The sequence below is a fragment of the Puma concolor genome, chromosome A2 (genome assembly GCF_028749965.1).
Source record: "Puma concolor isolate L17-30 chromosome A2, mPumCon1.1.hap2, whole genome shotgun sequence".
In the NCBI taxonomy this organism is placed as follows: Eukaryota; Metazoa; Chordata; class Mammalia; order Carnivora; family Felidae; genus Puma; species Puma concolor.
The window spans coordinates 139577178-139604376 of record NC_141668.1 but is presented as its reverse complement, the minus strand read 5'-3'; the positions used below and the strand labels follow the sequence as shown (position 1 = coordinate 139604376).

At 42.2% G+C, this 27199-nt stretch overlaps 1 protein-coding gene across 3 annotated transcripts in view; it reads right to left on the bottom strand.

Moving 5' to 3' along the window:
- The window catches only part of ADAMTS9 (ADAM metallopeptidase with thrombospondin type 1 motif 9), a 163238-nt gene that overhangs the window by 110489 nt on the left and 25550 nt on the right, over window positions 1–27199 (bottom strand). For 2 of the 3 annotated variants that reach the window (XM_086697656.1, XM_086697654.1), the window contains exons 4-12: window positions 24462–24751; window positions 21894–21977; window positions 21680–21792; window positions 20947–20987; window positions 20713–20818; window positions 15931–16077; window positions 14553–14694; window positions 13236–13340; window positions 7475–7620 (exon numbers count right to left, since the gene is read on the bottom strand). In XM_086697656.1, the coding sequence (XP_086553782.1) occupies window positions 7475–7620; window positions 13236–13340; window positions 14553–14694; window positions 15931–16077; window positions 20713–20818; window positions 20947–20987; window positions 21680–21792; window positions 21894–21977; window positions 24462–24751 (1174 nt within the window). The remainder of the gene's footprint in view (window positions 1–7474; window positions 7621–13235; window positions 13341–14552; window positions 14695–15930; window positions 16078–20712; window positions 20819–20946; window positions 20988–21679; window positions 21793–21893; window positions 21978–24461; window positions 24752–27199) is intronic. The other variant, XM_086697655.1, reaches the window with a different exon arrangement.

Here is a 27199-nt window from a genome sequence, read left to right as displayed (position 1 = left end):
GTGAATGGGAAAGACATCCGTGCCCATTTATACAACAAGAGCCGGTCCAACAGAACAGGTAAGGCTCTGGAGCTAGAGCTGGGTTCCAGTCCCGACCCTACCCTCGGTGCATGACTTTAGATGAAGTTCTGAAGTTCTCAGCCCCGGAGTATCAGTTGCCCCCTTGTCTAAAATGAGCACAAATAGTAGATGCTGAAAATGTTAGCTACTGTGCTAATATGTCAGCACCCCCAACCTAATCTGATCTAACCGTGCACTTTGAGTACCGAATCTGCGCTAAGACACGGTGTGCAGCGTGAAAGGCAGGACTCAGTGCTCCTGCAGAGCACCAAGCGTCAGGAAGGGCCACCCGCCATGATACTGTTGCAACGCGCTCCCTAGATCAAACACGCGGAGACTAAGGGAGGAGCATGGGCTTTGCAGCCACACACTGGACACCTTTGTGGGCACTACCTGGCCTCTCTGAGCTCCATCCTGCATACAGAACAGAGATGATATTGTACACCTGCCATGGAAAGCTCAGAATCTGGGAAGCTTAGTAAGGAGGCGGATAAATATTCAGTTATTTATCACAAAGAAAACTGTATCTAAGGATACAACATGGCACCTAACCCAACAATAACTGCGTCTCATTGTTTCTCCGTGAAACACAATTAAGCCCATATGCTTTCTAGCTCCACTGTGCACTTGACTCCCTAAAATACACTCCTATCTTGCCCAAGGGTAAGGCAGAGGCAGTATTTTTATATCGAGCAACAGGAAGTTCAGAGAAGTCAAGTACTTTGTCATGATCACACAGATAAAAAAAGAGAAGAGATAGGACTAGAATTCTAAATTCCCTGGGTTCTTCTCTGTGCTCTTTCTGCTACATTATCCAGGAACTATGGTCAAGACTTTTTTTTTTTCCTTCCTTTTTTGGTGCCATTCAGAGATAGAGCCTTGGCTTCCTGAATTCCCAGCTCTTCTCTAAGTACCAAGACGCCCTAGTCCCATGCACACAATATCACAGATGATACATGAGTAACAGATCAGGCCCATATACCTGTTCAGGGGAAACGCATTTTAAATGTGCTACATGTAAGACCTCTTGCAATTTTTCCTCAGATTGAAATGATCTTTGCGGAATCTTCTTAAAAGGCCCACTAACTATGCAGGATTGATCGTTTATTTATCGCCTGACAGTAGCTCATTTTTCTTTTTGAAATTAAATATTCAAAAGTTGGTTCTTTTCTTTTGGCTCTCTTATACAACAAGTCTTAATGCACCCCAGAAACGGCCCACATGTAGCAGTTTTTTGGGCTGTGAATAATAAATACTTACAGGTAGTTTCCCTTCAGAGGAAAGGGACGTTTGCTTTTGACCACTATCGAGTGGCAAACAGACTTACTTTTATAAATGACATTTTGAAAAAACAACACACAGAAAACACTCCATGGGAGAGGCAGTGTCGCTGAGGGTCATAGGTGGGGACTGTGAAAACAGAGGGTTTGAATCCCAGGCCTGCCTCTTAATAATGGTGCAGTCTTGGGCAAGTTGCTTAATCTTTTGAAGGATCAGTTTCCCTATCTGTAAAAGGGAGATGATCCTAGTATCTACTTCATCAGGGTAAGCGAGGGTCAGCTGGGTTAATACATTCAAAGCACTTGAACAAGGCCTGCCACACTGTAAATGTTTAGCTATTACAAGAGCCTGCCAACCACAGCCTGTGGACCAAATCCTGTCCACTTCCTGTCCTTCCCTGGCTGCGAGATAAGAACGGCTTTTCTATTTTAAAAAATTAAGGAAAAGGGTGCTTAGGTGGCTCAGTCGGTTAAGGTTCTGACTTCGGCTCAGGTCGTGATCTCACCGTTTGTGGGTTTGAGCCCCACACCAGGCTCTGTGCTCACAGCTCGGAGCCTGGAGCCTGTTTTGGATTCTGGGTCTTCCTGTCCCTGCCCCTCCCCTGCTCTCTCTCTCTCTCTCTCAAAAATAAACATGAAAAAATTTGATTAAATGAATAAAAAATAAAAATTTAAGAAAATACAAAACATATTTTGAGACACATAAGAGTTAGATGAAATTCAAAGAGTAATATCCATAAATAAGGTTTAATTGGCGTGTAGCCACACTCAACCCTTCACATGTCACGGATGTCTGTCTCTCACTGTATCAGCAAGGTTGAATAGCTGGGTCACAGACGCTCTGATCCTCAAGTCTGAAACACTTACTGAGTGTTTTGTGGCAAACACGTTCCTTTACGGTAAAGGTCTGCCCACCCGTGAGCCACTCTTGCGTGCAAGGCACCATGCCACTTTCTGTGACCGTGTCCAGCCGTGCTGTGAGGCAGGTAGTGGCAGCCTTGCTCCTGAAGGCTTGTTTGAAATTGTTTCAGAAGTGTTAGGTAACCTGGCAAGGTGACATGTCCATCAGGTGAGACCTGCTGGTCGACGGACCAACGCAGGTCTCCCGGATTCAAAGCTCATGATCTGGTGTCTTTCCTCGGCTTCCTCTCTTGAGACAGGCCTCTTTCCATATCAAGACTCATTCTGTGACTCTGCTATTTTTTATGTAAAGACAGATTATATTTTATCAACAAACTTAAATTTGCCCTCTCAGAACATGTGCCTTTTCTCTTATCCCAGAGTACCTCTGCCTGATTTGCAATGACTGTAACGGGGAAGGCGGTAGCCAACCTAACTTACCTTTCAGCATGGAAAAAATTCATGCTGTAATTTAATAATTTCGCTGGATGGGAGTATTTTTTTTTTCCATGTAGACAAATAATAAAAATTAGAGGAAATGCAGCTTTAAAAAATAGTATTAACCACGGGGCGCCTGGGTGGCTCGGTCGGTTGAGCCTCCGACTTCAGCTCAGGTCATGAGCTCACGGTTTGTGGGTTCGAGCCCCACGTCGGGCTCTGTGCTGACAGCTGACAGCTCAGAGCCTGGAGCCTGCTTCGGATTCTGTGTCTCCCCCTCTCTCTCTGCCCCTCCCCCAATCATGCTCTGTCTCTCTCTGTCTCTCAAAAATAAATAAAAATGTTAAAAAAATTAATTAATTAAAAAAAATAATATTAACCACATTTTCCTGCTATTAAGATCCTTTAAAACATTGCAGGTCAAATACAGATGGAAAGGACTTAATGAAACTGCTAGGTTAATTACTATGAAAGTAACTATATTCAGCACAGCTGAGCTGAATCTTTCTTCCAGGCACATAGTACACAACCATGCCTATTCATATACAAAGAAAATTCATGATACTGCACGGCCAAAGCTATGAAGGAATTTTTGCAAAGATCACCACACGTGCATTCACCCTCCAGGAAAGCTAAATTTTGGTCGGCAAATGGGTTTGAACAGAAATCTCAGCTTCTGTGAACACTTAAAATGAATTGCAGCAGGCAGATTAGGGTTAGCACAGGGAAGGAATTTCTAACGATTCGACAGGCAGCCCCAGAAGGTAGTGTGTTTCCTATGCTGGGAGGGTTTTGGGAAGAGGTCTAATGGACAACTGCAGTGGATGCTGAAAGGCTATTCAGGGATTAGATGGGATGGGCCAGAGAGCTATACTTGCAATCATTAATGATCCTTCCGAATAGAACAGTCTAAAGGCCTGGATATCTTTATTCATTCATTAGTTAATAGCTTTCCCACAGCAACTAATTCTTGAATTTTGAAATACGCTCACCCAACTCAGTGCCTGAAGAAAAAAAAAACAAAAAAAAAAAAACGTTGCTGGAACTCTTTCCAGCCAAATGAACGATTCGTTTCCTTAGATGAAATAGACATCTATTACCTTGCTCGTATGCCAGATTTCATAAGCAGTTACTATGGTGAAAGCCTAAATGGGAAAATATCTAGTTCACAATCTTTTCCTCACACCTATGAGTTTCTTAGTTTTTAATTTAACTTACCTCCTAACTTAAAAGCAAAACAGAAGCACCAGAAGAGGGAAGGGAAGCACCAGTTCTTTCCCAAAGAACTGGGACAATTTTTTTTTTTTTTTGATGGACTGTAAAAACTGTATACCTTTTTTTTCCTAGCTACTAGGATGCTCAGAGTCAATTCAGAGCACGAAATAACAAGTGTAGGGCCCCACGGCCTGATAAATGCGACTTCTAGTTCCAACGGTGGCTTTGTTTTGGTACCCTAAGTTATGCTTTTGGCCGTTATGATTTTAGGTTTTACTGTATTACATGTTTCTTACAGCTATGATTGGGTGATCATGTAGTTAATTGTTCAATTCAGGACACTTAGAGAATGTAAAGGGTAGCTATGAATAACTTCTCCTGGACAACAGACGTAAACTGGGACTGTGTTTACAAATCAGAACATAAGCTCTTATCTACAGGGCATGGGTCAAAGATGGGATTAAAAAATAAATAAAACATTTAAAGACAAAATATTAGGGCCCTATTCTCATGATGGCAAATCAGCAGGACCACCTACTAGTTGAGACCAAACACTTTTTGACCAAAATCAGAAAGCATCTGGTTTCCACAGCTTGTTCACGAGTATGCCGTTATCCCATGTGTAGGACAAGGCTATTTCTCTTTTGTAACTTTTACGCTTTCAAGGGAAACAACCCTAAAAATACAGCGCAAACTATGGATGTTAAATACATTCTTGAATCGCATGAATACTGTGAAAAAAAAAATAAAAACAACTCAGGGTCTTAATAGAGACATACCTTGGACTAAAAATGGGGCTCTACATTATATTCAAAAGGCTCCTCAACCCGGGAAGAGGCAGGTTGCCAGCTCCAGGGGCACCACTTCCCTCAAACGCCTTGAGAGTCAGCAGCAACTACTACTGATTCCTGCATAATGAACCATCTGCTCTGTGAGTTTCTCTGAACGAGCTTTCAAACTGAGATTTGGATCTGATTTTCCCTGTTCTGTGTCCCTTTCTCTCGTCAAACTGACTTCCTCAAAGTTTTCGGAGGCAGACTCCTTCCTCAATTCACAGGGACATCCCAAAGTGCAAATAACTTGGCAGCGCTTTCATGAAATGGTGTCAGGGCTGACAGTCAACTGGGGGGATTGTATTCTTTTAAAACCTCCCATAGCAAACAGCAAGGACAAGGACCTCTAATTGAAGTCTTTAATGATCAGCCCCTAACTTGTGAATGCACGGATCTTTGCTTCACTTGGAGGCTCGAGATCCTTTCCTGCTGAGATCTTTACGCTGGTGATTTTCTTTGTCTGGCTCGTTCCAATTATGAAGTGATTTATCTCTCTCCACTTTCTACATTACCTCTAGAATTGCTCGAAGACTTTAAAAAAAAAAAAAAAAGACCAAACAATTCTTTTCAACGACGTATTCTTGAGTCACCATTTCAAAAATGCCTACTGTTGGCAACAGTCATATCCTCACGACAATAACAGCTCACTAAGATGGTAATAATGTGGCTCCACGTAGCTACTGCATAGTTCTTAAGTTTTTTTAAAAAATGTGTCATATTTGCTATTAGCTTCAAATGCTTTATTCTAAAGCTTCAATAATACCAACAGCTAAGATTTGTAATTGACTTGAAAGAAGCAAGTAGTGGAACACTATATATAATATGATCCTTATTTTATATCTACAGAATACTTATTTCATATAATACATATTACATGACAAATCTTTTTTAAAAGTCCAAAGTGATGCACGTCAAATCATTTTTCCCCGGTGATTTCTTGCAGGGAGTAGGTGGGAGGGAGGAATGATGATGACAGATTTTTTTTATTTCATATCGTTCTGTGTCTGAATTTTTTGAAAGCATGTACTAGGTTTAAGCTATTACTTAAATAACTAACAGAAACTATAGACTCTATTGATCATCTACTGTTTACTCTTTATACCCATAGCTACAGACTATAGTCTGTGTCTTAGAGCTCTTTGGTTGTCTTTACAGAGGCTAATATCACATGGACATGAAATAAAGGTTGGACTGTGGACAAAAATAAAGGGAAACAAATGGATTGTCATTTGTGATGTGCACGAATGAGTATTTATTAGGCCACGGCTGGCAACAGTGGCCTAAAGGTACGTTCTTTACTGGTGAACACAATTCAGATTTTCCTTTTTTTAAAAAATTTTTTTTAATGTTTATTTATTTTGAGGGAGAGAGAGAGAGACAGAGCATGAGCAGGGAAGGGGCAGAGAGGGACAGAAGGAGACACAGAATCGGAAGCAGGCTCCAGGTTCCGAGCCGTCAGCACAGAGCCCGACGCGGGGCTCGAACTCACAGACTGCGAGATCATGACCTGAGCCGAAGCTGGATGCTCAACCGACTGAGCCACCCAGGCGCCCCGATTCAGAATTTTCTTATGAAAAAACTGGAAGCTTTGCCAACACGAGGCCCCTTTCCTACCTGTGAACAACCAGCTAAGTCTGAGGAGCACCTGTACGTGGTTTCTACCACCTTCTTATACAACCCTATCATACCATCCCAGTATATGCATACATTAATATACTCATCGTGCTATGCTACCCTAATATACGGCACCCACGTCCCTGTTGTACCTGTGTGCTTCTGTCTACAATTCAGTTGGCTACCCCAACACAGTCTGTGAAAAAGAAATGAATACTACCGGATGAAATCACTTTACCTAATCCCAAAACAGCTGGTTCTTAAATATGGTTATCGGTGCATACATCTAAAAACTATTACTAGTCTACGAAGACTTCTTGGCCCCCTAGCCTATACAGGTTTGATGGCAATAACGTGATGTATTAGCTTCTAGTCCTTCAGATTTGATACATCTTGGAGTCACACAAAATTTGATGTCATTCCTTATCATCAAAATCTGATTTTTTAAAATCTACTTATAAATACGCACGCCTCCTGGGCTAGATGCCGGGGGAAAAAAAAATCAACTTCATTTGAACATGTGCTACAAGGCTAGGCTGGTCACATAAGGAGAATTATCCTGAAAGGCAGGATACTCCCAGGCTGTATACTGTCTAGTTGTAGGATGGGCCTTAGGTGTCTTCCCCGTAAAACAACTAACTTGATTCTAAAAGTAATTCCTGACTTGAGGTTCTCAGTCCCTTAGAGTCTGCTATCACGATGGGGCTCCTTGTGCCCTGTCCAACATCTCAGTAGCTAACAGGAAAGGGTACAAGTCACCTACAATCTAGATGGAAATGTCCAGTTTCTTCATTTCCTCAGGAAAACCTGTTTCCCTTCGTTGGCCAGCTATACCAAGCTCTGGAGGCAGGGAGATATGCCTGACTGTCAAACTGTGAAACAGACCAACCAACACAAAAAGCATCTACTGGGGTAGACCGAAGTCTTAATGGAGGATGGTGGGAGAAACTAATGCTACAGAAGACAGTGCCCGGAAATAAACTGATTGGATACCACCAGTCTAAGCAGCCCTAGAAAGGCACTTACTCTCTACCAGGGAAAGAGTTTTCCATCTGCTTCCAGCCGAACGATTCCCTTCCGGAGGGCTCCCGTCGGGCCATCCCAATAATGACAGCAAGGAGTTCTAGGACTTACTCTGGTCTGTTGCACTCACGAATGGCAGTTTTGATGCCCCCTCCACACGTTCTTGAGCAGGTTCCAAAGTGACTCCAACTTCCCCAGGATCCATCAGTCACAGGGACCTCCATTTCTTTGGGAACACAAAATCCAAACTTGCAGTGCTGCGTTTAATAAGGGGAACAGTGAGGGAGAGCTCGGTGCTGGAGACGTGATAGGACCCACTGTCCTTTTGATTATATGGCATACTTCATCCCCCCCACCCCACCTCTCCCGCCACACGCTAGTTTGAAATGCTGCCATTTCATCATCTACATGAATAATGAAAACTGTAGGGATTTTAATCTCATCCCTATTGATTTTAGGCCATGTCTTCATTTACCACTTGCTTGAATAAAACTAACCAATGAGTGGTTGGTTCCAGGCTCTCAGGGTAACTCCAGTGGCCAGGCTCAAAGCGCTCAATTAGTCTATTTGGAAAAGTGAGGAGAGGAAGCGGGCAGACTGGCTGCAGACGGGGCCAAAGTGAGTTACTGGATTTGCAGAGCAAATGTCCATTAAGAAGGCTCAAAGATGCTGTGAGCCTGGTAAAATATGTTTTATTGCTCCCCGCAGATTCGAAAAGCCAATTTTAATTAAGTGGCAGAGAAAAGAAAAAAGCACGTTAGAGGATTCCTATAAACTCCCTCCACCAAAGCACACAGGATGAGACTAGAGCAAAATGGACATATTCCAGAGAGCCCTAAACTTTATTGCTTTTTTTGTTACTAATGGTTTCAGATTCTCCAGCCTGCAGCAGGAAGAAGGCCATGATGCTTAAAACAAAACCAAACAGAATAAAACTCCTCAGCAGGACAAGGGATTCGAGAAGCCCATTTCAACCCTCTGCCATTGTTGGGGTGTGAGGCCCTGACACAAAGCGAGGTCACGGAGCAGCGGACAAAGCGCTGGCTGCAGTGGCGGCAGGAGGGTGATGCCCCGCAGCTTGCTCAGATCTCTGAAGTGAAGCTGGTGGTGGCTGGCTGCCGTGATTTATCTGCAGGGAGGGCAGAGGCAGAGGCAGAGGCCCACCGAGGCCGGGGCCGGGGGTGGGGTGGAGGGGGGAGCGTGCTGGGAAAATGGACGACAAATAAGATGCAGGGGAAGGTCCCAGACTGTACGGGGCGGCCACACAGAAGGCTCAGCCAACAATGACTCAAAGGGTGCACTTAGGCTTTCTCTACTTTGCAGACTTTTGCAGGCTTTCTCTACTTTACTCCCTCGTAATTGTTCTCTTAGAGCATCTGAGGACGGCTCCCTTTCCCTGGGCTGTGAGGCAGAGGCTTAAAACGTTGTGCAGAGAACTCTGGGCAACTCTGGACCCGAGAAAGGCGGGCGGAGGAAGAGGGACAATGGCACTTCCCGAAATCATTTTGGATTTGTCTCCACAAGGGTCTTGAACGTTTATTGGAACATACACACATACGAATAAAGGAGAGAGGTAGTAGCTTGGTCTAGAGCACCACCATCCAATGAGAATGTACCAGAAGCCACACACCTAAGAAAAGGTTTTTAATATCTAGAAGCCACCTTAAAGCAAGTAAAAAGAAAACTGAATTTTAATATGTTTTTACTTAGCTCCAAGTATCTGAATAGTATTACTTCTGTGTGCGATCAATGCACAATTTGGTTTTTTGCACTCTTTTTCTCATACTCGGTCTTCAACACCTGCTGTATGTTTTCTCTTAAGCACATCTCAGGTTAGGACTGACATGTGAAGGGCTCATTAGCCATGTGCGGCTACTGACTGCCATGCCAGATGGTGCAGGTCTTAGAAAGACAAAGCTTGGAAGGCCAATGGTCTCGTGGTGAGCGGGGGCTCTGCCACAAACTCACTCTGAGACCCTAGGTGAGTCCCTGACTCTGTTTCCACAGCTGAAAACGGACACCAACCTGCAAAGTTGTCGTGAGTATAACACTAGAGACAGTGTATCTAAAGCACCCAGTACACAGCTATGTAAGTCAGGGGACCTGACTAAATAAAGTTAGTAAGATAATGACAAACATTTATACAACTCTTAGCTGTGACACATATGCTGCCTTCCCGATGGTGAGCAAATGGAAATAATTTTTGACATTAAATAGAGAAAAAAAATTGTAAAAAGGCAAGATTAATGACATAGTTAAGTGAGGCTGAGACCCCAAGCTGCCTACCCAATATCCATTCTCTCCTATATCCTTGGTAAAAGAATCTGTATTTCCGCAGATTCTTGCACAGATCAGAGAAGTCAGCAGACTTCATTGGGTGACATTCCTGGGAAGGTCTTTCTGCCCCTTTGTCCCCTGCCCCTTGGCTTCATTCTGCCTGGAACACCCACTTGATGGCTGGAGTCGCTGCAGCCATTCTGTGATCTTGATGAGGAAATTCATTTGAATATGAGAGCAGAACAGGAAGACGTTAGGAACCTACGTCTCTGCCTGATGATTTGTGGAGCTGCCACAACAGTTCTATAACCTGTCTAGTTCAGGACTAATTTTTTTGTATGTGTCAGAAAAAAGAGCCAATTTGCTTACATTACTGTAATTGGATCTGACCTAAACAAAATCTTAATTAATATACAAATGGGGTCATAGCTGATGACTCTCAAATCCAGCCCTCAAGGCCAGCTGCTAAAAACATGTTTTACAAACTCTACAAAATAATGAGAAATTCCTATACTTACAATTAAAAACTGATCTGCAAATCAAATATTCCTTACTGATGTGATCACTGATGCGCAGGAAGGGAAGGAGAAGAAGAACCTTAGAATAACAGGAGAAGTGGGGCACCTGGCTGGCTCAATCCAAAGAGCATGTGACTCTTGATCTCAGGGGTCTTGAGTTCAAATCCCACATTGGGTACAGAGCTTATTGAAAACAACAACAACAACAACAACAACAACAACAACAACAACAACAAGAATAGGAGAAGTGCCTGGAAATCAGAGCTGTTTGGCAGATACATCCCAAGAGACTCTATTTCACCAGGAAAATTCAACAAATAATTACATAGTGGAAGAGCCATTACTTCATAACAAAGTGCTAAGCAGGTGGTGGAATCCAAGCCAAAATATAGTCAGCCTTTTTTAAAGGTATCCAGGACCATTTAAACGATAGTTTATATAAATGCATCTTTTTTGAGAGGTTGGAAGAGGTAGGTTTTGTCCCAAGGAGACTTAAAACCAGAGTTTCATACCTCAGACTCACAAAAAGGGTTAAAATGAAATGTTAATGGACTTAACAAGAGAATGGAGAAAATAAAGACAATTAGAGTCATTCATCAAAATAACATCGTGTCAGCAGCTCAAGACAGATCACTGCTGAGGGAGCAGGGCAGAAAGAAGAGAAAGAAACAAGAAATTAACCCCACCGCAAAGGGAGTCCGAATCGGCTGGAGAAAAGGCATATGGTTTTACTGCTAATTCTAAGAAAAGAAAACAAAACAAAATGGAGGAAAAAAGAACAAGAATTTCTACGCCAACAATTCCACCATCTTGGGCATATGCAAAATGCATAAAGGCTCTTCAGGGAAATAAACACACACGTGCCCGCATCTTTAATAAAAGCTGCTGGACTTGGATACTTTTTCTAAAACAGAACCAACAGCTACCTATCGTGTTCTCCGCATAGTTGCTTCTCTGAGAGTGTTCTGAGCCTGCCCTCTGGAATGCCTTGAAGTCTTTTGCTCTTGCTAAACATAAGCATACAGAGAAAAAGACTTCTGAAAGATCTACCAAATTTCCCCATCCCTCAGGTATAAGATTACCCTGCAACCCCTTATCTTCTGCTTCTGTTACGAAAACAGAAGATCAGAAAAAGATACGACAAATGTCCTCCCAACTTCCTTTGTGTTTCAGGGTTGACTGGGATGCCACAATGCTACGTTGACGTTGGTAGCCCATTCGCGGCACTATCACTAAATACAATCCACGTCATCCTATTACTGAAAATTCTTTGTTACGGTTTTTCCAGCGATAACGTGCATGAGAAATGGACATAGTAGGTGGGTACGTCAGATTGACTAAGGACCACCACGGAATAACACCAGTGATTTTTCTGGGATCAAACAGAATCAATTTAAGCAACCTAGTTAGCTGGCTCTAACTCAAGCCAACCAACCAAGGCGTCACCTAGGTCCAATCTAGGAACCACTTGCATCGATGGTCTGTCTGGATCAATGGAAACCTGAGAACCATATTCTCACTCAAACCTGTGATCTTCTAGCCATCAACACGTTGAGATAAACGTCCTGCAAAAAGTGAAGAATTCTCTCTGGCCAAGGAGAGCAATGTCTTTCGAAGTTCACGAAAGGTGCAAAAGCTACTGTGCCCACGTCCATATATAGTTTTGGTTAGGTTGTTATTGGGGAAAGCTGTATTCTCAAGTGCTGAGGTCCTTAGCCATCAAGAAGTGACAACATGAGCTGACAGAGTCACCAAGTAAGTCAGGTATAAAATCAGCTTCATTGTAATTTTTAATTTTTTGTACTGAACTTTGTAATTTTTCAAATAACTTTCATACTCGCCAGCTCATGTAACTTTACAACCACTCTGACACACGAGTAAAGAAGCCACCGGTCTTTCTGCTTGACCACTGGGACCAAAGGAGCTCAGTGGGCCTGAGGTATGGCAACCATAGTAGATGCTTCAGACAAAGCAGAGGAGGAAAAGAGGGTGGGGAGGGGCTTGGGTGTATGGGGACACTGCCCTGATGAGCTGAGTGACCTTGGGCAAGTCACTTCTTTTTTAAATTCCCTATCTAGAAGATCAGGGAAGGGAGAGTTCAAGTCTGTCATTTCTGAGGACCTCTTCTATAGACACATCCTGAGGGCTACTAATTCCACAAGGGAAACTAGAGGCAAATGAAATGAGCCAAGAACAGAATATTCAAAGTGAGGAAAGTGGACAGAGGGAAGAAGAGAGAAGACAGGAAAAATCTACGTAAGGATGACAAGAGACTCAGAAAATAGTCCCAGGACTGCAGCATTGGTGAGTGTAAGGACACCATTTCCAAAGGGATAAAATCAGATCTAAAACTTCTTGTAGCCAACTTTTTTGTGATGATGATGATGATGGTATCACTGATACACTAACTTTTTTATTCTTGCAGTGGAAAGCAAGTACAGAAGGTGGCATTGATCATATTCTTAGGGGTGTGGATGCATCGTTATTTCCGGGCTGTACGAGTAGCAGATTTTGTTTGGTCATTAACAGATAAGTGGGAATAAGTGCAAATTCAGAATTTGCATTTGGATATATCCCAAGCGACCTCACAGCTCCTTTAAGGGACCAACACAGGCTGGGACAATCCTGGTATCCCACTAGTGAACAAAATAAGTTCACGGTATATCTGCGTTTCTTTGATTTTAAGACCCTCCATCAATTTAAAAACAGCCTTCCATTGCCGCCCCCCCCGCCACCTCCTGCAAAAGAGAGAAAAGAAAAAGGAACACCGTCTCGCATTAAATGTACCCATACACTGAAAAGCACATTGGGATTTGAGGGAGGCTAAAATGAGAGAAGGGGGGTTTTCAAATTGAGGCAATAATGATGGCTCGGTGTCTTGCAGCATTATTGCACTGTAATGTAAGTCTTCCCAATTTTCAAATGTAAAGTTGAACCTCCTGGCCCCAAAAGGTATTACGCATGCTAAAACACACTGCGTCAACTTCTATTCTAAAGGACGGCGACCAAGCTGACAGCTACAGTTTTGCCCGTTTCTGCCGCCCCGAGACAAAAGAACGGATTGGGGTGCTACTTGCCTTTCCAGGCTCACACTCTGTCCCGTCTGCCCAGGGCGTGTGCTGAGTCCGGCAGCCTTTGTGCGCTCCGTCCACATTATGGCACCAGAGCCGTCTACACTGCATCTGCTCAATTGCGTTAAACAAAAATTCAGCGATTAGACGTTATGGGACCAGGCAAGGACTGCTTTCAACTAACGTTTGGCCGGCGAGAGAGGGTGGGTTGGAAAGGGATTGGTTTTTTTTCCTTGCCATGATGAATGATAAAATATTCCAAAGGCTTAGAGGGCAGCCCGTGAGACACATTTCGACGTCTGGTAGGACTTCAGATGGTGTAAAGGGGGAATCTTTGCCATCATGAGTAATGCAGAAAGGAATATAATCATGGACAAATTTTACTAAAAATGTTTACTATCTCCCTGGAATCCCTGTGTTTCCCAATTCACCATGCTATCTCGGAAGTCTCTCCCTCCAAAACAGCCAAACAGACTCCCACGGGAAGGAAAGGGGGTACCTTATGGAAGCACACTTGCACCCTGATAACCAATGGATAGCATTGGTCCAAGTGCCCACAGCGCAGAGATTAAAATATCCCACACCCACCACTTGAGCTACTGCCAGAAATGATCTCAAGCCCCACATGGTCACGGGACACGGCCCTGACAAGCTGAAACCGGGGAATAGGTTTGCCTCATGAACCGGCTTTGCCGAATCTAGAAGATTCTGTGTGGTGAAGGTCACCCCGACAAGTCAGGGGAGACGAAAAGAGGTAAGGAGAGAAAAGGGCTGAGCTGTGCCATCACCAGCTCTGTGACCCCTTCCTCTCTGAGCTCATTTTCCACCTGAAAAATGAAAATGATAATGGGGATCTCTCTTTTGGGCTGCCATGACAGGGTCATGAGAATGTGTAGGTGAAGTACCACCCAGCAGCAAGCACTATTCCTACTTGATCACCAACATCACTATTACTATTGTCCTGAACAGCCAGTGGACTCTTCTCAAGTTTAACATGAGTGGCTGATGTTAGACTAAGAAGCCAGTGGGAAACTGTGAATTAAAAATGCCAGAATCAGGGCACCTGGGTGGCTCAGTCGATCAGGCATCCGACTCGTGGTTTCGGCTCAGGTCATGACCTCGTGGTTTCGCGAGTTCGAGCCCCTCATTGGGCTCTGCACTGGTGGCACAGGGCCTGCGTGGGATTCTCTCTGTCCCCTTCTCTCTGCACCTCCCCCACTGGGACTGTCTCTGCCTCTCTCAAAATAAGTAACTAAAATGTAAAAGTGTTAGAAAACTGTCCAGAATCAAGGGATGAGGGCAGAGATGGCCCCACACACTTACCATATATGGGCACACCTGAGAACCTGGTCCAAAAATCAATTCACATTGTTTATTCACGTTGTAAAGGAGGCCCGGCAGTTGGGGAGGCAGAGGGTAGCGTCTGGCTTCAGGTTCATTAAGCAAACACTCACCGTAACCAGTGCTGTGAAAGCAGAAAAACACAGATGGTGAGAGCATTGGATGAGATGTGGCTGTCAAAGGCTCCAGATGAAAGTGAAGGCCATCCCGCCTTTTAAAGGTAGAACGGATAGTTTATTTTTCAAATGTGCTTTACTCTGTATATCCCAGGCTAAACTCGAGGAGCTGAAGTTCTATTTTTGGCATATACTTGTTTGTGGATCTGCTGGCTATCCATACAATATAGTCAGTAGGAAATATGTAGTTTTCCTAGCATTTATCACATTTTGGGGCAATTACCTATTATTATTTGCTATCGTCTCCAATAGACTGCAAGCTTCTTAGGGGCAAAGATACTATCTTTTTCATGTGCGCATGGGGCTCTAAACATTATAGCAACAGGTCTTAGTAAGTGTTTGCTGAATAGATGAGTGAGTCAACCTACAACCATAGTAAGCAACCCTTCAGATCATCTGGTTAAAAAGAAAAAACAGCAACCCTCCGCTTCTTTGACTTTTCTGCAAACACCTCTTCTGGAAAATTCACACCTGGTGAGTTCTGATTAATAAGCCCCCTCTTCCCTGTGGCTGAAGAAATATACACCCAGTGACCTTGGACAATCACTTAACCTTTCGTACATCTGGGAGAGAACAGCAATAAATCTGTGACACAGGGATATTGTATAATGTAATTGGATCTCTGAACTGCCTGGCAGGAAGCTTAAAAAACAAAACAAGAAAAGAGAGGAAAGAAGGAGAGAGAGAGGGAGACAGAGACAGAGACAGAGATAGAGACAGAGACAGAATGTTCTCAATTCAACAACATGGAGGTCTGTGTAATTTTCATCCACCCACATTACCCTCTTTGGGGTCGTCTCACCACCCTCCCCCTTTCCAAGCCAAAATTACTAAGTTGCAACCACATAAATATTTGTGGCCTTCCTTCATCGTGTAATCACAATCATGGTCCCTCCCCGAAGACCTGAACAGATTTCATATCTTTACCAAGAATGAAGCAACATTTACATATTCTCTTTAAGATCCTGACCTTTTCTTTAGCTCAGTCTGTAATCTTCAAAACTCTGGCAAGGATAGAACTGCACAGATGTCACAGAGTATTTTTTTTACCTCCTCCCAGGAATGTCAACAAAAATAACAACTCAAAAGGAATGCTTGACTCTACATTTTCTTTCCCACAATGAGTTCACTACATGGAGGCCAGACACTAGAAGCTCGTGCTTAAAAGAAAGTTTAAGTCTTACTCTAAAAACTCAGTGATATATTTTCGACTACATTTTGACCACATCCAGGGGTTGGTGTAGAAGTTCAATGTGGGAGCCATGACATGCTGGGGACTCTTCACTCCTTCCTCTTTGCACTTATTGTTGTCATCGTGAGGCATGTTGAACCTAAGGCCAAAGAGACAAAGATGGGAACATCAACAAACACCAAAGGATTGAGCTCTCATCATTGCTACAAGAATGCATCTAAGAGCAAAAAGTTAACTGACGTCTTCATTGTGGCTAAGAACCTACATCCTGGTGATCACAAGAAAACCTACTGGATGGTTTGAGGCAGAGTGAAGCATAAAACAGAATTCTCCCCCAATTTAATACAAAGGGCCTTTAATGTATAAAAAAACAAAACAAAACAAAAAAAAGGACAGTGGGCCATGATCTGGGTCAAGTGTATTTTTTGGAATTGCAGAGGCTGTGAACGTGCTATAGCTGGTGCTAGAAAACAGTAGTTGGAATTCCTAATAAGCTGTTAAAGGCCAATTTATAGAGTCAAGAATTTGGCCAAGTTATGATAGCATCGTGAATACAAAGAGTCAGTCAAGTGTCAAAACTTGAGGCCAAAAGCTTTCTAATAAGAGGCTCACTATGGGTCTTGGCATCCCTCCTTTTGGGTCCGGCTGACGAATGATATAACCGCATAGGTATATCATTATAAAGGAATGTGAAGTTCGTGCACAATAAAACCCATTAAGGAAAGCGGCAGGCGTGGAAGCCGGAGACATGCCAATTCAATTGGCTTAACGCAGACATGGCAAATAGTTTCATGCTTCCTGCCAACGCCAATTGATTGGTACTGGCTTCCTAAAAAGTTGGGCACAAAAAGATTCTAAAACTAATCCAGGTTCTACCCGAGAAAAGGCGATGATGGAGTGTCAATGTCCTCTGGGGCTTGGGAGGGAACTCAGCAGCAGCATTAACACATACCTGCCATTCTTGGCTTTGCCAGAGAAAATGGGGCCTGGGGGGGGGGGGGGCGTGGGGAGGGAAGGACAGGAAGCATTTCTCAATCTAGAAACATCAATTCTATGACCCACATGCCATTCACAGCTCAGGTAACAAACCCCCAGGGACTGTCCTCTCTGAATGATGCTGCAGTCACAAAATTGATGCATGTGATTAATTTTGCATTTGGGGAAGAATTTGCATCATGAGTTCATCCTGAAATAGGGAAAGCAGCGAGCTAGGCAGAAGTGTGTGGACTTGTTTCACATTCAAAGCCCAGATAAAAGCCTATAAAATGCATTTCATTCATTTTCCTTGGGTTTGGTTTTCTTCTACGTTGGAAAAAAAAAAAAAACAAAACTTGGGCTCCTCAATAATTACTGCCTGATGGAGTAAATTCCGAATGGAAATTATGAGATAGAAAACCTTTATCTAAGTTCAAATTAATAGTTCTTCAGGCTTCCGAGTCCATTTTCTGCAAAGAATGACTGTCCCAGTTGCCAGTTCCCTGATGCAAAGTCACTGTCATTCTTATACCAACAAACCCAACACAAACAACACCCTCAAATCTTAGTTTTTTGTTTCCTTGTGGTGCAGAGGATCTGGTGTTTGTGGTTAAATTGCTTGATTAAGGCCCCACAGCTGATGGGGTGGGGGAGCTGGGATTGGAAAGCGCTTCAGTCTGACTCTAAAACCTCTGTGTTTTGGAATATATACAAAGCATATTCTCTCCTGTTAGACAAATTGTACAAGATTTGTCAGAAATACTGCGTAAAGATCTCTGTATCTTTACAGAGTAGAGACTCAGTGACCTCCCAAATTCTTCCTACCTCAGAGCTGGTACGAGAATGTAGGAACTATTTTTGAAGCATCCAATGATGCTAGACGCACATAAGATCAATTGCTTTTTCCTCTCCAACAGGGTTTTATGTTGTCACACAGTCATGACTGTAACAACTTAACATTTAATCTTTAAAAAGGTCATTAGAAAATTTGCTAAAAAGTACTGTAGCAAATTAAAATATATATATACATATGTATATATGTATGTATACATATATATGTATATATATTCATTATATATTATTATATTCATTATATAATATTCATTATATATTCATTATATATTCATATATATTATATATATAATTATATATAATTATATAATATATATTCATTATATATTCAATATATATTCATTATATATTATATATATTCATTATATATATACATATTCATTATATTCATTTTCCTTAAAATATAAGCAAACCTAACTATATGAGACAAAGCACCAAAACAGAAAGAATTCACTAAAAGGCTAGAGCTCTACCTTTTGTTTCGCTAATACCTCACATCATTCACCAATTACTTCATTTTTTTTTTTTTAAACTTCTGAACACTTCAGAGATGTGGTGCATATGTTTTAGCCCTATCTAATAGTTAGGGAAACAGCATACATTTTTCTCAAGTCAAAGAATTAGTCCAGAACTTGCGTATCTGGCTCCCAGCTCCCTAGTTCCAATGTCACAAGTTGGTACCTCAACATTAGCAACTAAACTTGAGGCAATTTAATATTGCCAAGGTCAAACACAGGGAAACAACACTATCCACCATGTGGGGATTATGAAGTTTAAGGGAGACCATGTCAAAAGCTCCTAGGCCAACGCCAACAACATGGTTTTTGTTGGGGGAGATGTGTGTTGACTACAGTTGACACAGCTGAGGCTCCTCTGTAGCTGAAAGTATTCAGGTTTTGCTGATCAAAATTCTCACTTTCCTTAAAATACAAACTTTGTAAATTGACTATCTAAATGGAGTTTGTAAGCTCTTGTGAGGAAGGAATTAACAGGAAACTAATTATATTTCTTTAAATAGTATACGCCTCTTGACCATACATTGGGGGAATTGTTAATCACAAAAACTCTTGCCTTTTGAATGCATTCCTATCTCTATAATTTCCCCCATTGTGGTCTGCCTTGTTGAAACGCCACCCTACTCTTCATGGCCAAACCTATACCTCCTATTTAAAGGTCTAAAGCAATTACTAGACTTTATGCAAAAGAAACAAAATCCCCAAAAGATTCTATTAAAATAAGTTTGGGAAAAGAGAGTTAAACAAAACTAAGCAGTTTACTTTAATACAGGACTTGTCAGAGCCTTGACTTTATGTCACTCAGCCTTGTGACTCCAAGCAGGGCTCTACCGGGAAGAAAAAAAATGTTTCAAATCATTTGAATATAAAAATCCTTCCCCCCTTCACAGAGCATTCTCCTGGAATTATTGTTGGAGCGCTTGTATTGGGAAATGTTGGTAGGACCAGTTTTTAAATTTTTTTTTTCAACGTTTATTTATTTTTGGGACAGAGAGAGACAGAGCATGAACGGGGGAGGGGCAGAGAGAGAGGGAGACACAGAATCGGAAACAGGCTCCAGGCTCTGAGCCATCAGCCCAGAGCCTGACGCGGGGCTCGAACTCACGGACCATGAGATCGTGACCTGGCTGAAGTCGGACGCTTAACCGACTGCGCCACCCAGGCAGTTGGGTGTTATTATAGTTGTGCTATAAATATTGAGCATCTGACAATATTTCCTTTGGAGAAAAGAAAACAGGCATGCTCTAAAAATATGCTTCAAAGTTTTAAAATATACCTATTATATGCTGAACTAAATTGGAGATGGCTTTACATATGCATCTTGCTTTCCCTTCTAGAATATCACATTGTGCATACATGCCTTCAAAACTCATTTGTTGAGGGGCACCTGGGTGACTCAGTCCGTTGAATGTCCAACTTCGGCTCAGATCATGATCTCATAGTTTGTGGGTTCAAGACCCGTGTCGGGCTCTGTGCTGACAGCTCGGAGCCTAGAGTCTCCTTTGGATTCTGTGTCTCCCTCTCTCTCTGCCCCTCCCCAACTCATGCTCTCTCTCTTTCTCAAAAATAATTTTTTTTTAATTAAAGAAGTTTTAAATTAAAAATTAAAAAAATTGTTGAATGAAAAAGCTTGCTTGATAGATTATTTTTCCTCTAAACAAAGTTAACAATGACATGCAAACTGATACACAACTACATCAGTGACATCTTTTGAAAAAATTATTTTTAAAAGATATAGCATAAGTAACTCATCCTAGAAAGAAAACAATGCAGATCAAAAATCAGAAGAATTTCTCGTAAATTTACACTCTTTCACCCATGTTCTAACTATCCTTTGTCTCTAAAGAACAAAAAGGAAAGGCCAATTTCATAATAACCACTAAGTGACCATAGTTAGGAAATGTTTTCTTCTCTGTATCTTTGTTTAATCTCTTCCCTGAAAAAAGGGATGTCATTGTGCCTAGAGGCTAAATGTCTGAAAGACAGCCTTGTATATCTACGATCAGGAATGATCTGGATTTGCGAAAATCTCGTGAACCAGGGGAAGAGAGACGGACCCTTCCAGATAAAGATGTTACGTCACAAAAGTTTCCTAAGCTAATACACCCTCAGCTTCAGTGGATGGGCTGGAAAGGCCTCATTCCTCCAATTCCCAGTAGGAAAGGAGAATATCAGATTGTGCACAGAAAACATGCGCATTTGAACCCAGGATACACGTCAGCCATGGCTGAAGAGGGTTCACCGCATTACTCAACTTTCTAAAGTCTACGTTGTTTCTCCCAGTTAGGTCCAAGGCTCTTCAATCCTAAAATCTCTATTATGACTCTAAGAGTACGTTCCACTCTCTGAAGTCAAGTGAATACTCACTGATGCCAAGGAAGAAAAGGGTTAGGTCACTGTGAATTAAATGGAAACATGGAAAGGAAACGTACACATGGCCCAGCTCGTGGGCTATTGTGAAAGCCGTGCTCAGTCCACTGTCTTCACTAATAGAACAGCTTCGGTAGGGATCACAGATGGTACCCAGTTCAGCAAGACCTATTCAAAGAGGGGAAAAAAAAAGAAGGAAAGAAGGACTGAGAATTGCTTTAAAAAGCAACTGCGGCTTGGAATAAAAACATGCGGTAGACTGTTGAAGCCACGGAGGATACACAGAGCACACTCACCTAAGGTGTCACATTTGTCATGAGCTCTGCAGATATCCTGTCTGAAAGCAAAGCAGACTTAGGGCCAGGATAATAGCAAAGAGTAAATGTCAACACAAGTAAAACACTTCCCAATCCCCTAGACATTCACAACAGCAGCCACCTTGCGGGGCAGGAGGTTACAAAACGCCAACAAGGCCGAGGGTTTGCAACTCAAAAAAGCTTGGGAGCCAGTCTTCCAGATTAAAAGCTACATCTAGCGGTCTTCTTCTGCCACAGGGGTAGCCACAGAGCAAGTGAAAACCTCTCCAACTGGGACTGTCCCTCCCACAGCGGCGTGAGTGCTTCTAGTTCCTTTGGGAGCATTCCTGAGAAGGCTCTGGATGCCTTTCGTTTCAGTTCTTGTAAGAGTAAGCGTTTGTGACTATATCCAAGGTGGCCAACAAGAAATACAGATAGGACAGCGCCCCTCTTGGTTGCCCTGCATGGCGCTTCAAACATTTTTGAGTTAGCAGCTGCCATTTACAAATTGGAAGATTTAAGGGGCGCCTGGGTGGCGTGGTCGGTTAAGCATCCGACTCTTGATCTCGGCTGAGGTCACGAGCTCACAGTTTGTGAGTTTGAACCCTGCATCAGGCTCTGTGCTGATGGTGCGGAGCCTGCTTGGGATTCTGTCTCTCCTTCTCTCTGGCCCTCCCCTGCTTGTGCTCTCTCTCTCTCAAAATAAATGAACTTAAAAAAAAAATCCATATACCTCGTTACGAGAACAGCGGTGTCATGCTGGATTCCACCTGGATAGTTGGAGTGCTGCCACTGGCAAAAATTTCTTAATGTTGTCTGGGCGTTAAAAGATATGGAAGGTCCTTCCTAAATGCGGAAGAGAATTATGATTGGCCCATTGTGCCGACACCAATTAGATATGCCATTTCGGATACATATACAAGAAAGAAGAAAAAAAACTTTATTACCTGTTCATTATGAATCACAACTAAGTTCACAATAACAATATTAATTAAATTTCCAATACTTGGGTCTTTATAGATAGAGGCTACCTGCAACCGAGATAAATTTTTCAAGGTTAATTGTGAACTCTGTGTAAGCAATAAGCAATACACTTCTTACGCTGGGCTCCACCTCTTGCCACGTTTTCACGTAACATATGCATTTGGTAGTTCTGAATTTGCATTCATTCAACAAACATGTATTAAAACTCTCTTTGAAAAATTCACAGACAGCAGTTTCAGATGGTAATGAAACCTAACAAGTCTAAATTTCAGTGTTTTCCTTGGAAACTGCATTGCTACGCAACTTAAAAGTTTTCTGTGCCAAAGCACTGGATATTAATTTTTGATCACTCTTTCATCCCAGTTGAAGCCCCAGATTGCCCAATTATGGAATCTCACAGTGACCACGCGTTTGCTAATATTGCCATTCTTCATGTTTACCTCCCATTTGTGTTCCTCACAAGCTGGTAACCTGTTTTTTTTTTTCCCCCAGTATTATCATTAATTATGAGAGCTAACATTCATTGAATGCCTGTTGTGTACCAGATCATTGCTGAAAACTGCACACACATTTGCATTTAGTCCCCACAGCAAAACTCTGAGCTGGGTATTATAATCTCTGTGCAACAAGTAAGGAAACTGAGGCTCAGAGAAATTAAGTAACTGTTCCAAGACTAGACAGCGGTGAGGAGCAGAGCCAGGCTCCATTTGACCCAGAGTCCGGGCTCAAAACTGAAATTCTTCTGAAAGGTCTGAACGTATAGGTTGGAAATGGACTTGACTCAGTGCGAAGGCTGATTAGGTTCTCCTTTCCTTCCTCCAAGACAGGAGGGGGCTGGGGCACATGGGATTGAGTGTGGGGAAGGGGTGAGAGGGGAGAGGAGAGGGGAGGCTGGTTGAGGTGTGGGGTGGGGAGGACAAAGGAGTGGTTCACAGCAGTAAGGGGAAGGACAAAGAGAACCAGAGGCGAGGGCGAGAGAGGAAGAAATCCTAAAGCATAGTTCCCAAACACGGCTGCTTTTCTTATTCTTTTGAGGAATTTATTAAAAGTACATTCTTGTTTATATAACTTAGGGTCAGTCCATTGGAAGAAAAGCTATGTTGAGTCTTAAAATGAATGAGGGGAGATTATATGGGCTGCTAAAGAACAATTCCCAGTATTTTTAAAAGAAAAGAATAATATGTATAACACCGTATATTAATACTCCATTCTGGTTTGAAAAAAAGATACATATGCATACATACTCATCTAAGAAATACCTAGAGTTGTGTTGTCCAATATGGTAGCCATTTGCTACATGTGACCACTAAATACTAGAAATGTGGCTCATCGAAAATGACATGTGGGGTGCCCGGGTGGCTCAGTCAGTTCAGGGTCCAACTCTTTATCTCAGCTCTGGTCGTGATCTCATGATTCCTGAGTTCGAGTCCTGCATCAGGCTCTGCGCTGACATTGCTGAGCCCGCTTGGGATTCTGTCTCCCTCCCCTCTCTACCCTTCCCTGCTTGCAGGCACACACACACACTCTCTGTCTCAAAATAAACAAACATAACAAAATAAAATGATACGTGCTGTTGAGTGTAAAACACGTATTGAATTTTGAAGACTTAGTATGATATAAAAGTAAAGTATTGCATTAGCAAGTTTTGAAACGATAGTATTTTGATAGAAAATAAAATACATTATTAAAACTAATTTTACTTTTTTCTTTCCTCACAGAGTGGCTAGAAAATTTAAAAATACATACGTGGCTTGCATTATATTTCTATTGGGCAGTGCTGGTTAGAAACATATGCAAAAAAAACTTTTAATAGTTGTCGCCTCTGGGAAGGAACCAGGGTAGGGAAGGACACTTACTTTTCATTAATAGTCTTTGGTTCTGTTGGATTTTTTTTTTTTTTTTTTAATAATGCAAACCTATTGATTTCTTGATTCAAACCAAGAGTAGGAAAATACAGAGGAGAGATTTGAGGGCCTCATCCCAGGGCTATTTCATTCGAATCTTGGGGAAGGGGACAGAGGCACATAGCTGCAGGTCAAAAAGCTCCAAGGTGATTCTGATTCACAAGAAGCACTCAAAAGTCTTACGAGAGACCCGAACCCGCTTGTGCAAGTTTATATGTCACACAAAGAGCACTGGGTTTGGGACGTGGACACTCTACAGGTCACATGCAGTCTCTAAGCCCCTGATCAGCTTTACTTGACCACGGGCAAGTGACCTAAGTCCTCTGAGGCTCAGTTTCTCTGCAAAATGGGGGTGATAAGCTTACCTAGGAGAGTTGCCAGGAGGATTAGAAATGCCACCTTGTCACAATGAAGCACACTGTCTAGCAGAATGAACATTCAGGACGGTAGCCCTTATTGTTCTGACAGAAAGGCAACCAATACATAATCTTAGGTTCTCTTCAGTCACTTGCCTGAATCGTTGAAATGCCAGCCCTGAGAAGGCTCTTCCACAGCACTGGGTGGAAACCCATTTCCCAAAGGCACATTTAAGGACCTCACAAACCACCTTCTTTTGAATGTACTTACAATTGACATTAAAGTTAAAATATAGTGCTGAAGGTTTGCTCCGTGGTATAAAACCATTTTGTTGTCTGCCACCACCATCACTTCTACAAACCGTGGGTAGGATAAAAAACGTTTTGTTCTTCTGTGGGTCCTCTTTTCCCTCGTGCTGTCCGTCTTGTTACCAGAGGCAGGCAGAGCCTTTGTTGCTAAGCTGCTTTTTAATACCGCCACATCGTCAGCCAGGCTACGCTTCTCTCCCCATTTTCTTGTTCTCATTTTCCTCTTGTCTTCACTGTGACTATTTTTGCGTTCTGTAACAAATCAGATGGCACATATTATGTTTCGAGCCACATCTATTTCATATTAAGAATGTAATTCGCCACGTCTTAAAATGATGCCTCTGTTGTCAAATTACATACAAAACCGGGTTCTACACCCTGTGGACTCCAGGGGAGAAACTCAATCTGCACTCTCATCTAAATGACGAAGGACCTGAAATGAGCCTCCCCGGAAGCTTCCATAAATGCTCACTTAAGGTATTAGAAAATCAGGCATGGGTTTAAGGGAAACAATTGCCTATGACTCTTTTCATTTAGTAACAAAGTCCTGCTGGGATTTAAGTGGTTTCCATTCATTGTTCTTTGCCACAGACAAAGGAAGGGCCAACACAGGTACTGAGCTTTAGAGAATGGAAATGGAGATGTCTCATATACACCACTTTTGATATTCAAGGAGCTACAAAATAAAGAGGCCTGAGAGGTGGCCAGGCTAACGGACAATACAAAGGAACTCTAGAAAACGCATGACAAGGTTATTTTTCTATTACTGTCTTAAATAACTGTAATACGTGGAAGGTAAGAATAGAATCACGGCTATTCGTCGTCATTGAATTTTTAATTAATTTACTTCAGGGCTCAGCTAAGGAAGTGGATTAAATTCAGACAGTATGAACGGGCCATTGGGGCCGTGATGGATAGTGCCAGAATAGCTCTACTCATTTCTGACTCTTGCCTAGGTACCCCGTCAGTTCCACAGTCTTGCTGCTCAGAGTGTGGTCCATGGACCAGCACCATTGGCTGCTCCCACAAGCTTGTTAGAAATGTAGACTCTGGCCCCACTCTACACCTGATACATCAGAATCTCCATTTTAACAAGATCTCCAGGTGATTCATATTCATATGCATGTTTTGAGAAGCACGAGTCTGGAACATGGCTTGAAGCTTGTATTGCTGGTGGAAATAATTCAATTTTAAAGTCATCAACCACACAATAAACAGAATAAGCATAAATGTGCCTGCCCAAACAGGCTTGGAGTAAAAACAGAACTTGATCAGTGATGTTGCCTCTCATCTCATAAATGTACTCCCAGGTTTTAATGCCACCATCTTGTAGCCTGAAACAGGCAACAGAATTGTACAATGGACAAGTATGCTTACCTAAGACACGAGTGCTAGAATTTATTACGCCAATAACAAAGATTAAACTATAAGTGGTTTCACATTTGAAGGGTTCACATATTTGACCATGAAAACCATTGCTAAAGCAACTGATGGAGGCCAAGGTGTGTATTTTGCCCACGATGAGTGTTTTAGCAGTTGTTACAATAGTGAAATTAGTCCATACTGTCAAACAAGTTATATGCGATTCGACCATAGATCCCATAACTAGCCCAAAGTCTGGTTCATAGTACGATTCAATATGACATCCTTTTGTTCGGGTCTCCTTCAAGTACATTCATATACGTTATACCCATGCCATATGGGTCATTGGGCTGTCCCTTTTTAAGTCATCAAATGACTATGGAATAGATATTAATCAAGTACCTACTATGGGCCAGGCATTGAACTAGGCTCTTTGGTGTATGTTACCTCACGCTTCCTTTTAGAATGAGAAAATTAACCTCTACTGAGGAAAATAAATTTCAACGAGATTGAGCAACTCGTCCAATGTCACACACAGGAAGTGGCCATACAAGGTATGAGATGTGAGTTTGATCACTGCCCTGAAAACCGCTTTATCGGGGCAAGATTTCTCAAGACTTGGGGATTGAAATGGGCTCATGGTTTGGTTGCATCTCAACTGAAAAAAAGAGAGCACCTGGATATTTTCACAAAGACTAGCTCTTTACGGAGGCCATGTTGAAAATGGAATGCTTTTTAATATTAAGAAACTGTCATTTACTTTATGAGAAACAAATAATCCTGGTTAATGTCTTCTGTAAAAGCTTAAGACAATTATTGAAATCAGTAAAGTTTCAAAGGTTTTAGAGTCTCTTTCTTTTCTACTATTTCATGAATTTGTACTCTACTATTTTCTTCCATCTACATACAGTTTCGTGTTCTTTTCCTTTTCCAGTGTCTTAAGGAGAAGGTACGATTACTGATCTGAGATATTCTTTCTGAATAGAGCCATCGATGGTGCTAAAGTTCCCTCTAGCTCTGCTTTACCTGTAACCCAGACATTCTGATATGTTCTATCTTCACTCTCGTTCACCTCCAAGTATTTTCCAACCTCCCTTTTGACCTATTGGTTATTTCAGCGTGGGCCGTTTACTTTCCACATTGCTTTGAGTTTCCCACTTTTTAAATGGTTTGGATTTCTACTTTCATTCCACTGTAGTCAGAGAAGGTGCTATGTATTACCTCTATCCTTTAAAATTTATTGAGTTTTTTTTATGGCCTAGCATATGATCTATTCAGGAGAATGTTCCTTGTGCACGTGAGAAGAATTTGTGTTCTGCTGTTGCTGGGTAAAGTATC